General features: G+C 51.9%; 1 protein-coding gene across 2 annotated transcripts in view; it reads right to left on the bottom strand.

The window, feature by feature from the left end:
- SPECC1 (sperm antigen with calponin homology and coiled-coil domains 1) overlaps positions 1–12,850 on the bottom strand; it is a 175,914-nt gene that overhangs the window by 36,508 nt on the left and 126,556 nt on the right. For both annotated transcript variants that reach the window (XM_075904346.1, XM_075904347.1), the window contains exons 10-12: positions 7,232–7,313; positions 2,618–2,771; positions 1,596–1,698 (exon numbers count right to left, since the gene is read on the bottom strand). In XM_075904346.1, the coding sequence (XP_075760461.1) occupies positions 1,596–1,698; positions 2,618–2,771; positions 7,232–7,313 (339 nt within the window). The remainder of the gene's footprint in view (positions 1–1,595; positions 1,699–2,617; positions 2,772–7,231; positions 7,314–12,850) is intronic.

Genomic DNA, 12,850 nt, shown 5'->3' with positions numbered 1-12,850 from the left:
TAGCATCACTGCCACTTGCTGATGCTACTCGGCTTACAATTACATTTGAGACCTTTCCAGGAGCCAGCTTCTAATCTATTTAATGTGTCTCCGTATCAACTGGATTTCATTCTACGTTTTCACCCAAATGCCGGGCAGTACCAAGTCAGCCTCCTCCCCAGAGTCCAAATAAACGACATCACCACTACCTGTGTCAACCAATTCTATCATCCCATCAAAACGATATCAAGCTAGTTTGGCACAAACTATTTTCTGTGAACCCACGTGGACTGGCATTAATTATATTATCCTCCTTTAATTTTTTATTAATCAAGTCCTGTATCAGCCATTCTATTATCTTGCCTGGAAGCAACGTCAGGCAGGCCTATATTTAGCCAGCATCTCATTTATCTTACTAAATAGTTCCCAAGCTACATGGTATTCTAGGTATTTCTGCAGCACCTGGCATGACCAAGTGCCTCACAAACGGCACCCAGAGACAATGACCTGTGGCCACTTGACCGACCAAGGGCAGCAGCCCACCTGAGCATAGCACACAGCACAGCACAGGGCGAGGGGAAGTTCTGCATAGGACCAAAGTGCAAATCCCTAGTTTTGTGACAACACTGCCACAGGACCCAGCCAGATCAGACAAGCCAGCAGCTTGCCAGGACTCATCAGGAAGCCTCACGAGACCAGTAAAACCAGCACCTGCGAGATGATTCATGGTACATTTCAATAGCGAGGTGACGAATGTACCAGGAAACCCGCATGGACACAGCCGTGTCCATCCAACTGAAGCTCTCTGATGCTGTCATTGTAGAACATGTTCTAGCAACCGGGACAATCGCTGCAGACTCTGCGTTTCATTCAGAGTAAGCTCTCAGCCGCTGTACAGTTCGCCCTGCACTGCACTTCACACAGCCCTCCAGGGACGGACAGCAGTCCTCGGGGATTCATTCCATTATCACTCTTTTATCCATCTCCCTCAGAAACACACACATATCGGGAGCAAAGCTTTCAAGTCCCTTCTCTCTGCATTTGTTTGAGCCAGTAACAGGGCTGCTGGGCATGAAGCCAGTCATGATAGGACATAGCAAAACTTCCTCCAGTGCTGCTGCGCTTTTGCTGACCATAGGCAAGAGGAACATTCCTGGGGCCATCAGGGAGACAGCAGGATCTCCTTGATGAAGGCCACCTTGGGTGACAGTTCTCTGGTTTCACAGAACTGCCAGAAGCAGTGGCCTCTTCTTCTGAGAGCCCAGAAAGGGAATCCAGCAAGCAGCACTAAGCAGACATCTGCCCCCAGCTTAAAGCAGCAGCTCACATAATCTCTACCGACGGCCTTCGCTGACACTGGGATGATCAAACATTTCAGCATATGATGGGAAGCAAACGGAGTCACTTCACCCAAAGGGAATGTTGGGGGCTGAGGGTTAGCGAGAGCAGGAGAGAAGCAGGTGGGTGGAAACCACCCAGTGCAAGGAGACAACAGCGAAACCCGCAGACTACAAAACACACATTCCCTTGAAACGACAGCTGCTCCCAGCGTACGGCAAAGAAACAAATGAAACCCTCACTTCCCCATGAAAAATTAACTGCATGTTTCTTCTTACCGGATAGCCTTCTGTTTTCTTCTGACACCACTTTAGCAGGGCGTTCCTTTTGGAGCCACCATACTCTCGGGCCAGGGCTGCTAATGGGTCCTTTCTCTCCACGCTATTTAAGGCAGGGGAAGGAAGTAAATATGTTTTAAGCAGCTCCTCTCTTTCACTTTAGACATCGCATGCAATGATAAACCAGGGTAGCAAGCAACTGATTACAACGGTCTCAAACCATATCCCATGTGTATTTAGAACTGAGACGTCACATTCGTTTGGGCTCGCTGGATCGAACCTGAAACCGCCTCTGCTACAGACGTGTTCTGAAGCACCCCGCAGAATGCATCTAAAGTCAGGGATCTCTGATCTGCTTTTCTCCAGCGGCAGTCCTCATCCCTCCCACCCTCTTCCAACCTCAACAGGCCCATCTGCAGTGAATCTTTATCAATGCACCTCTCAGACTGCGGCATTAGAGTAAACCGCGGATAGAAGCTACCAAACTGTTCTGGAGCAGCAAGCCCATTCCCGACTGCAGAATAAATCTTGGATACAATGGAAAAATCTGCATATATTGTTCTGCGCTGGTGCTAACTACTACGGAAACCATACTGCAGACACGGCAAAGTCACAGAGCAGGATCAAACCTCCTGGACCGTGTCTGCCTTAAAAGGCACCGCTATGAGTAGCACTTGCCAAAAGATGGCTACTTTTCCAGTGCTGATGTGCACTCTGAACCACAATCAATACTTTGGTTTCCTGTCATCTCAGATGAGATTTCATGTGTAGCTATAAGTAACCAAAGCTACACACAACAGTGTCCAACCACGGACTGAGGCTTGTACCAATACTGATGCAGAATGGTGCGTGGCACTGTTGATTCTTGGTCCACAATAAACATCAGTGCTAGTCCTCAGTTTGCCATCCCTGCCCACTTCCTGTGTGGGAGCCCTACAGAGACTGGGAACCCCTGCACTGAACAGTCATCAGGTTGCCAACAGAAATGGTGCTTTGCTTTCTTTCCTCCGGTGAGGGGATACCTGAGTTTGCTGGGGGGTTTCAGGCTGCTTGGGCTGGAGGTCAGCGGCCTGCTGCTGAAGGCAAAGGAGGGGGCTTTGCTCAGAGACTCCAGGGAAGGGCTCTTGCGGAGGTAATGCTCTGGTTTCAGGTCCTCGCTTCTCCCTTTGAGCAGGTCTGTGGGAACAGAAAGAGCCATTGGTCTGGGCCTGAGGAATGTGATTAATCACTGCCCTGCGACGCAGCACACAACAATATGTAGCTTGTCGCTTGGATTCTAAACAAACAGACCCTGTTGTTCATTAAACACACATGGGGATAGGAAACCTTGAACAGACTAGAGGTGACTGTAACCAGCAAGGGCTTTGATGATTTCCACAATGCCGGCGGCTTGGTTTCCTGTGATTGATAGCCCTGCTGCGGGGCAGGGGCCCAGGTAAAGGAAGGGAAATACCAAAATCTACCATCTCAAAGGTTCAAAAGTTGATCCCTAGACATGTTCGGTACGGCTGAAGGACCAGACTCTTTGTTGACGTCCATTAATGAGGCTGCCTTTCGCCTCTAGGCTGCTGGTTCAAATCCAGCGCCACCAGCTAGTAGCCACCCCAAGTTGGCAAGTTTCAGCCCATTTCCTAGCAGAGATGCGTCCATGCCACAAAGGCTAACGTCATAGCAGAGAGCACCAACGCACCCCCGGGACAGCCTCTGCGAGGGGGCCCCAGGGACCAACCCTTCGCTCACCCTAAGCATCGAGTCGGAGGTGCTCACACAACGGCTGCTTTACCATGCCTCTTCTGCGGACAGAGTGAGACTACAACTTCGCAGCAGCACATTCCGAGAGCGCTGAGGGATGCCGAACCCGGGGCCGTACGTTGCTTCCCCGTCCCTTCTCCTCCTCCCCAGATTTATTCATAAATTATTAACTGCACCCTTCGGCTTCAGCACGAGCTGGAAGGGACTCCCCAGGCCCAGCGGGGGCCCAGAGGGGCAGGCAGGAGCCCATTTGTTGTACTGCGCTGTTGCTTCGAAGAGGTCCATCTCCCAAAGACAGAGCGTCCCGAAACAGAACCACGGCCAGTCGGGCGCCCCCTCGCTCCCACGTCACCAGCCTCTGGACGCTTGCAGGTGACAGCCTATCAAGTAGGGCTGTAGAGGTTCAGAGGGAAAGACTTTGTTTTTTCTTTGAAAAGGAGACCCAACAATTCAGTCATTAATCCTTGCAACCTGGAGGTCTTGAAACTCCTATTACTCTATCGAAGCTCATTAGCAAGCTAGACAAACAGCATGGAGTCCAGAGCTTAATCCTTTATTATTACAGTAAACAGCTCCCCTGATAAATATCTACCAGGGCAGGAGCGAGCGAGATCATTACTGGCGATTTACTCGGTGCCGCAGCCTCTTGCGGTCTCCTGCGCTTTGCAACCAAAGAGTTTCTCCTCAATTAAGGTAATGGGTCTTGTACGCAGGAAAAAAGCTTTAAACCACTCCAGTAAGGGGCCGTGGACATGGGGCAACTGACTGGCATAGCTTTAGCCTAACAGCGAAGCAGAGAAATTGTTCCAGAATAAAGCAACTTTATTACGGGGTAGGGCGCCCAGACAGGGAGCCAGCTGATCATAGGCACGGTGGAATAGCTCCTTCCACGATAGCGCGGCTGCTCCATCTGTTTGTGTAGACAAGTCCTGTGCTTTGCCAGGACATGGAAACAGAAATAGGAGTCAGAGGCAGGGGAATGTTTGAAGACCAGCATCAAGAACACAGAGAGTTTGAAGAAGGGGATAATATTCACTCCCGCCAGCTGCATCACTGCACCTTCACCATGACTCTCTGCTCTCTCTCTACTGTGCCCGCTCGGCATGGCTGGGGAGCTGCGGGAGTAGCTAAGTACTGCACAGCCTCATGCTGAGGATTACCAGCTACTTTCTGAACATGAGTAGTCCTGTGGCACCTTAGGGTATGTCTACACTGCACTCTTACTGCAAAATAAGCTAGTCCAGAAGAAATACCCCAACATAGCTTATTTCGAAATAGCACGTCTACACTACAGGGAAGCCTCAAAATCAGTCTGAGGCAGGCTCCCCTAATGTGGATGTGCCACCTCAGTTTGGAGGCACTGGGGAGTAATTAGTCTGAATGGCCCTGGGAAGGAGCTAATTTGAAATAGCAGCAGTGGAGCTATTTCGGAAGAGGCGTTATTCCTCGTGGAATGAGGTTTACAGAAGTCGGAATAAGCCGGCCGTTATTTCAAATTTATTTCAAAATAACGGAATTGCTGTGTAGATGCTCGCAGTGTTATTTTGGGACAACGCTGCTGTGTAGACGCACACTTAGAGACTAAAATATTTCCAGATCGTATCATGGGCTTCTGTGGGCAAAACCCACTTCTGCAGATGAGCTGGAGTGGATGAGGAAACACTTACTTTCTGATCTTTCAGTCTCATCTTGAAATGCTCCTTTCCTCTTCGGGTTCTACTTGGCTTACTCCCAAGTGCTCGGTGATCCAGCGGCTAGAGAATGAGGACTAGCACGAGAGATAGCAGGCAACACAAACCCCGATGTTTACAGAACTGCCTGGGAAAGACAGGCGCACACAGAGTTAAAGCGGAGGCTCGCCCTCTTGTGCCTAGGCATGGCAAAACCTCAGCTCAGCTCAGCGCTTCTGCTGGCCCCACAAGCTATACAAGCGTTGTCAAAATGGACAAGAGACAGGTCCCCTCAGGAGTCCCACAGGGACGGTTACGGTGCAGTGCGCATCACCTCCTCAGCTCCCAGCAATCCCAGGCGCGACAGGACGAGTCACTGGCAGAGCAGCCTTGGCAAGACTTCATAGCGAAGTTGCTAAGAGACCCCTCTTCTCCAGCGGAGCTGGGTGTTTGTAAAAGCTGTATTTCAGCATGCACAGCTGGGCCTGGAATGCTCTGGACCACGCAGCCAGAGCTCCCGGCAGATTTCTCCATGCCTGACCCTGCAGCTAGGGGTGTTGCCCCTGGTGGTTGAAGGTAACCCATTACTCAAAGCCGCTGTTGTCTCTCTGGACACGTTTCCATCATGGAGTCCACGTGTTCTTTCCTGCTGGCGTCTCATGACAGCTCAGCTCAGTTCTCATGCCATGGCATTGGCCTGGAGGTGGCTCTGATAGCAAGTCATTTCTCCTGCAGGGGACCTGCATTCACCTGCCCCCACTGCAGAAGGGAAGCAAAGGCTTTTGGGTGCGTAGGGAGTGGTGAGCTGCCAATTGCCTGACTCTTAAGAAATGTCAGCTCCAATGGACACCTTTAAAGGAGTGAGAGCCAGTGTCTAAAAGGCAGTGGCTGGCTGTGGAAGATGGCTGCATTTATTTTCAAGGCCTGGGGTTCAGTTTCTGTATAACTGGTTGAGGTGAAAGAGAACTTACGCACTGATGAGCAGCAGGTAACCCCCACCCCACCCCACCTCCCGGCAAGACATTTTCTAGAAACCCAGAATAGTCAATGTAACTTGCAGGAGAAATCTGTCCCTCCTGTTGGTGTTGCAGCCTGGCAGGTGAAATCAGCAGGAGGAACAGGGCTGACGATCACTTGTGCTGGAGCCTGGCTTGGGCTTCAGCGGCAGGATTTGTACCTCTTAGAACTGGGAATGCAGAATTTTAACTGGCTCTTTGAAGAGTCTGGCAGGGCCCTGGTTCCTCTCTGTGGGCGTGTGAACACAGCAACTGGACCTTCGTGGCCGGCCCGGGGCAGCTGATACAGGCTTGTGGGGCTGTTCCACTGCTGTGCTGACTCCCGCGCTCGGGCTGGAGCCTGGACTGTCAGACCCTGCAAGGTGGCTGGGCTCCAGAGCTCAGACTCCAAGTCTACCCAGCAATGAATCAGCCCGGCAGGCTGAGTCAACTGGCCCAACCCAGGCGCAGGTGTCCCGGTGCTGCGTTCAAACTCCTAGAGCTAGCCAAGTACTAGTGCAGAAACAGCTCTGCCAGCGAAAGGGCAGAGACCAGGTCTCCCTCCACTCCTCCAAGTATTTCAGCCTCAACGATGTTGGACTACATGATCAGAATGATCCCTTCCGGCCTTGTTCATCGATGGCTACTGCTGGAGACACTCCTCCAGTCAGGAGCAGACAAGAGGCTCTCTGGAGGACTCAAAACCAAGTATTGATGAGAGAGTAAATTCAGGGACAGGGGAACCAAACAAGAGCAAGACATAACAATTGTACCTCCTGAGAGCTGATTCTGTGGAGAGCTGGGATGGCTCTTGACCAGCTGCACCTGGATCTGAAACCATTTGATGTGTTTCAACTGAATTTTTTAACCAACCAACCTCCAAAGGGCGTGCTCTGGACTTACCCATATCCGGACATGCTGCACAAGATGCAATTATCTCCACTTTCACTGGCTGGATTATGAAGGTGCCAGGGATGTTTTGGGGTAAAGAGGGAAGGCTGGCATTGGCATTTTTAGCCCCAGGCTATAATCCACATGGGAGTGAAAGAGCCCAGCAAAATGAATATTGACCTCTCAGACGTTCGGGCATTTTAAAGATCTTGTCAATTTCAGTGTGCGGTGTACAGGCCATGGAGAATGGCCCAGGCTGATGGGGCAGGTCAGAGAAGAGCCATGCTGATAGCAGGCAGGACACAGAAGTGCATTTACTGTGATTTACCTGCAAGGGGAAGGTCGGGAAGGTCTGCGTGTTTGTCGACTCCTTTGCTGAGCAACTTGGCGTTATTGTAAGCAGTGTGCCTCTGTGAAACAAACAAGCAGAGACAAACCCATCAGGGAAGGCACACCAACCTGGCAGCAGGGAGGAGAGGAGCCCTCCCGCCCTGAGCGCTGAACAGAGAAGGAGGGGAGAGGTATTGTGTTTTACTCGGCTCTGTGTGCCATGCTCCTCACTGCAGCACCTGGGTTCCCTCCAGCACAGCACATCTCTCAGTTCTTCCTTCTCTCCTCAAGGGAAACGTTCCTGGAGTGTCTTGTTTTGGCGGGAGGGGGGGGGGAAGGGTCTTATTTTTTAGTTAATATAAACATACCTGTTGCAGTGTGTTTGGTTCGAGAAGGCAAGGTCAAAGAAACGAGCCGGGGCCAACAGATTCGGGTTAGCAGGCTTGCCCCAGCGCTCCAAAAATAGCTGCAGAGGAAGTGCTTTGAAGCTGCGACTCGGGTGGGCGCTCAGACTCTGAAGCGGCCGTCCCGCTCCTTGGGCTTCAGGGCTGGAGCTGCACTTCAAAGCACCACAGCTATTTTTAGAGCGCTACTGCAAGCCCTGCTAGCCGGAATCGGATGACCCCACTGGGAGGCCCGTTCCCACAGACTCCAAAAAGTTGCACCCACAGACCTTCTTTTCAAAGACTTTCCTTTGGTAATCAAGTGCCCAGAGATCCTTGGAGGCTGCAGACCCAGCGCGACAGCGCGCAGCTGCCAGCCTCTCCTCGCTGAACCAGACATGGAAGAGCTCCATTTTCACCCGCAGGCTGGCCGCCTCTTTCAGCACTGCCCACGCAGGGGATGTCTAAACTCCAGAGTTGTGTCAGAAAAACAGCCGTTTTTCTGACAACACCTGAGTTACGTCCACACTGCAATCGCATTCTTCCAAAAGCGAATCGAAAGAGCAGAGGGGTTTTTCCAGCGTTGGTAACCCTCTTTCTACAAGGAAGTAACCTTTGTCCGCAAGAGCTGTTTTGGAAAGGCGTGTGGACAGGGAAGAGGTAGGGTTGCCAGATGGTTTCAACAAAAAACTGGACACGCTTGACCTTACATCACAATCCACATCACATCTGATTTAGAAAATACCAGACAGTTATATTTTCTCATTTATATTTTCTCAATTTGTTTCTCAAACAGAAAACTCAACTACTGGACTGTCTGGTTCAAAACTGGACACCTGGCAACCCTAGGGCTATGTCTAGACCACAGAGTTTTTTTGAAAAAAGTAGCCTTTTTTCAAAAAAACTTCACCTACATCTTGCCTGTTGTCATGTTCTTTCGAAATTAAATCGAAAGACCGCGGCAGTTTTTGACAGCGGTAAACCTCATTTTACAAGGAAGAACGCCTTTTTTCAAAAGAGCTTTTTCAAAAAAAGGCGTTCTTAAACGCAAACAGGGCTTTTTCAAAAGATTGCCCATGTGCTCTCTTTTGAAAAAGTGGATCATTTTTTCGAAAGTCTTGTGGATGTCTAGACGATCTCTTTCAAAAGAGGCTTGTAGTCTAGACGTACCCTAGAAGAGGGAGTTCTTTCGAAAGAAGAGGAAAGAGGAAAAAGCACAGGTGCCCTCCTGGCCACTCCGCCCATATTAATCAGAGCTTAAATGCGAGATAGTGTCCAGGCAAAGTGGGCGCCATTTTCTGAAAAAGCAGATCATTTTTTCGATGAGCTTTTGTGCGTCGACGCTCTCTTTTGGAAGAAGTTTCCGAAAAAAGGTTCTTCCGAAAGAAGCCTGCAGTCTAGACATAGCCTCAGCCGGGCACGGGTACAGACTGCCAGGACAGCTGTTCATTCCCACTCCATTTCCTTTTCTGACTCTGCATAGGAAATGTACTGCCATGCTCACTAACAGCCACTGCAGGCCCTAGAGTAAAGTGGGAGGGGGGCCCAGCTCCACACCCCCAGAAGGGGCAGGGCCTAGAGCATCAGCCCTTAGCACAAGGGTGGGCAAAAGGGCCTCGTGGGCTGGATTTGGCCCAAGTGAGTTGATCCGGCCCACGGAGGCCCTGCCACTCTTCCCACCCCCAGGCCAGTCAGGGGCACGAGGGGCACCACATGCTCCTTGCAGGACAAGGGCAGGGTGGGAGGAGATTTTGTACGCTTCCTCTGGCCAATCAGGGCTTGGGGGCGGGGGGAGCACACACAGTCTCCTCCCATCCTGCAAGAGGCTCAGCACTAAGTCAACTGCCAGCTGCTGCTCAGTTGGTGCTGACTAAGAGCGGCTCCCTTGCAGGGCGGGAGCAGGGAGCGGAAGACTTCCCGTGCCCCCCCTCTCCAGGCCCTGATTGACCTGGGGGCACGCAGGGGGGAGCACGGGAAGTCTCCTCTCACCGTAGGGGCCATGGGCGCCTAGAGGGAACCACCAGCTGTTCAGAACAGCTGGCGGTTCTCTGGAGGGGGAGGGGAAGAGGGGAGGACAAGACTTTGCTTGCTCCCCCATGCCTGAACCAATCAGGATCTGTGGGCGGGGAAGCACACAAGAGTCCTGGGCCCGCCCCTTCCACCTGAAGCCCGCCCCTTCCAGAGTGGCCTGGGATTACTTCAAAAATGATCGCTGCCCCCTGCCTTACTGCCACCCAAACCGTGGTGCTGGCCCCCACAAGCACTCTAGCCGCCACCACCGCCAAAGTATTATCAGCAGTGCTGGGCACTCAGGACCCCTTTGCAATGCCCAGCTCCTGTGCCCCCTTTGTTCCCCTCCCTGCCATCGTCAGGCCTCCCCACTAAATACCTTTGCAAGGGTCAGCCAGGCTTCAATCACAGCCCCAACAGCGATGTGAACAGCCATCCACACAAGCCTGCTCTGCCCTCTCTGTCCTGAAGTAGGCCAGGGACTTAGAACCAAGAACACGCCCGTCCCATTTCAGTCAGTGGGAATGAAGGGCGCTCGGCATCTTGTGTCCACAGGCCTTCTGAGCTGCCTGCTTCAGGGCTGGTTTCTAAAGGCCCGTGGGCATTAGCTGCCCGGCACCTCTCACTTTGCCGCTGCCCTTACGCACGGTAAGAGGGAAACGTTCACAGGCTTCCCAATCAGGAGTGTAAAATCCTGCCAACTTTTACTAGACGCTGCAGGTGCCCCGCACCTCTCAGCTCCGGCCTGGACGGGTCAGTTCTGATCTTTTCTCGCAGCTCAAAGACACAGTGGCTCCCTGAAAGCCTCACTACTCTCCTGGACACGTATCGCGATACAGGGAATTAAAGGCTTGCTGCACTTCAGACCCTTCGGTGAAATGTTTCGGCGTTCTCAGGGCTTCTCCAGGATGAATTTAGAGTCTCACATTCTTGCTGCTTTCTCCTTAGACACCCCCCCCCCCCCCCGATAGAAACTAGGGCTTCAATAGCAACTGCACTTATTCAAAGCTTGGCAAATCTCACACTTCCCAGCACCAGCAAACCAGTGCGGGCTCAGGAAGGAATTCACATTCTTCTTCCACATGCACAACACACGGGCTTCCCCTTCCTCCGAAGCACCAGGCTTAACACCCGCTGAAGCAGGGGCGGGCAAAACACGGCCTTGGGGTACCAGAGGCAGGCTGTGGCCAGGAGGCAGTCGCCCAGGTGGTTCCCAGTCAGCAACCTAGCTGGACATTCAGGCAGGGTCCCTGCCTTCCACACCCCTGCACGCTGCTCAAAGCAGCTGGCTGCTGGGGGCAATGGGTCCTCTGTACACCACGGGGGGGGGGGGGGGGGGAGAGTGTTCCTTGTATTGCCCCCACCTCCAGCACAATCTTGCAGCTCCTATTGGCTGGTTTCCAGCCAATGGGAGCTGCCTGGGCCATGCTTGTGGCACAGAGTGCAAAGAACCACCCCTCCAGGTGCTCAGAGAACACATGGCCAGTGCAGCCAGCACTCTGGGCAGCATGTGGGGTGCAGAAGGCAGGGGCCCTGCCTGAGGGTCCCGCTGTGCTGTTAGCCAGGAGCTGCCTAGGTAAGTGCCTCCTGGCCAGAGCCTGCCTCTAGCACCTCCGCCCATCCCTCCAAGGCCATATTTTGCCTGCCCCTGCTTTAGTGGGTGTTAAGACTGGTGCTCCCCTTCACAACCCAAACCCTCTTCACCCCTGCTCCTGCACCCATACCCCTCCCAGACCCTGCAGCCCCTTCTCCTGCTCTATGTCACAACACAAACCCCTGCACTCCCTCCTGCACCCCTTCCCCAAGGTCACAACCCCCCTCCCAGACTCTGTACCCCTTCCCCAGGTCAGACTCCTCTCGTGCAACCCAATCCCTGCTCCAGGTCACAGCCCCTCCCTTCACCTGCACTACAGGCTGGATATTGAAAGAGATGGCCTTATTTGAGGTGGCAGAGCTTACATTCCTGAGTTTCTAGATGCATGAATCCCAAGGTAAGACCAACAGAGGGACAAGCACAGGGTGGGAGATAGACAAGAGGAGGGTGGGAGAAGAATTCCTGGTATAATTTAGCCCTTTTTTTTTTTTAATAAAATTGGGTCATGATTTCCAGTAAACATCCCTGCTGGGTCAACTTAGAAGGGCATTTCCGCATCTTTCTGTTTTTTTTACATAATCACCAGCAGGACTGGACGACAGAAAATAAGCTCCAATTTCCTGAGAAATGACTGCAGGCAGAAAGAGGATCTCTGTCACCAGAGAAACCGTCTTTTTTAACAATTAGTCAAAGCACAAACACAGGCCTCGATTTCTTTATGGCTGTGCTTGCAGGAGACCTGCCAGTATTCAAGCCTGGTGCCAGAGCTAATTCAACCTTGTATAGTCTGTGGAGATGACAAACACCACAGTCATGCTCCTTTAGGGTATGGAAAATAACCGACTCTGTATGGGAAGGCGAGAGAGTAGGTTCACAATACCAGGCCTTATCCAGTCCTCTCAGGCACATTTCTCTCTCCTTGGGCAGAGCAAAGCTGATGTACTGTGGCTGGTTAATAAAAGTGGAGCTAGTTGGCTTGAGGGGTATAATTTATACTTGCTCTGTATTCACACCTCAGTAAACAGCCAGTTCTGAGAGCTGTCCCTTACACGCACCCACCGGGGTGCTCTAAATGCCTTGCATGCTCCCATGAGAGCTTCCAGGAAGATGTCGGTGCCTAGAACAATGCCTGGCCAAGCAGGTCCAAAAAGGCATCTGAGTGCGCAAATCGCGCACAGGCTTGTGAAAGCATGGCATGAATTCCACCACCAAACGCCCCGCTGCCGCTTCCCAGCATTCCCAAAGGCAGGATTTCTGGCGGCATCACATCACACCATTGAAAGTTACCAACAGAGTGTTAATTGGCTGATGTAGTGGCACCAGTAGCCCCACATGCCAGAAGAGGAGCATTCTGGGAGAAAATCAAAACACAGCAACCATCAGCAGCAGCCTTGACTAGCCATAGGTTGATCTGCTAATGTTTTCTCTGGCACTGACCTTTCCCTTCACACATGCTAAATGCCTGGTTAGCTTGATGTTCATCTTAATTCACTCCACATTATTAAAACCTACTTGCCTGATTAATGCTGATTAAAGCTCTCATGTGAATTCCAAAAAATTCACACCCACCCCATGAGACCTTCAGCCAGGAGATAAAACAGCTCACTTTGATCCCTGCTAGAACTCCAGC

Source organism: Pelodiscus sinensis, chromosome 21 (assembly GCF_049634645.1).
Source record: "Pelodiscus sinensis isolate JC-2024 chromosome 21, ASM4963464v1, whole genome shotgun sequence".
Classification (NCBI taxonomy): Eukaryota; Metazoa; Chordata; order Testudines; family Trionychidae; genus Pelodiscus; species Pelodiscus sinensis.
The sequence above is the reverse complement of the archived record's forward strand: the minus strand, read 5'-3'. Positions and strand labels throughout refer to the sequence as shown.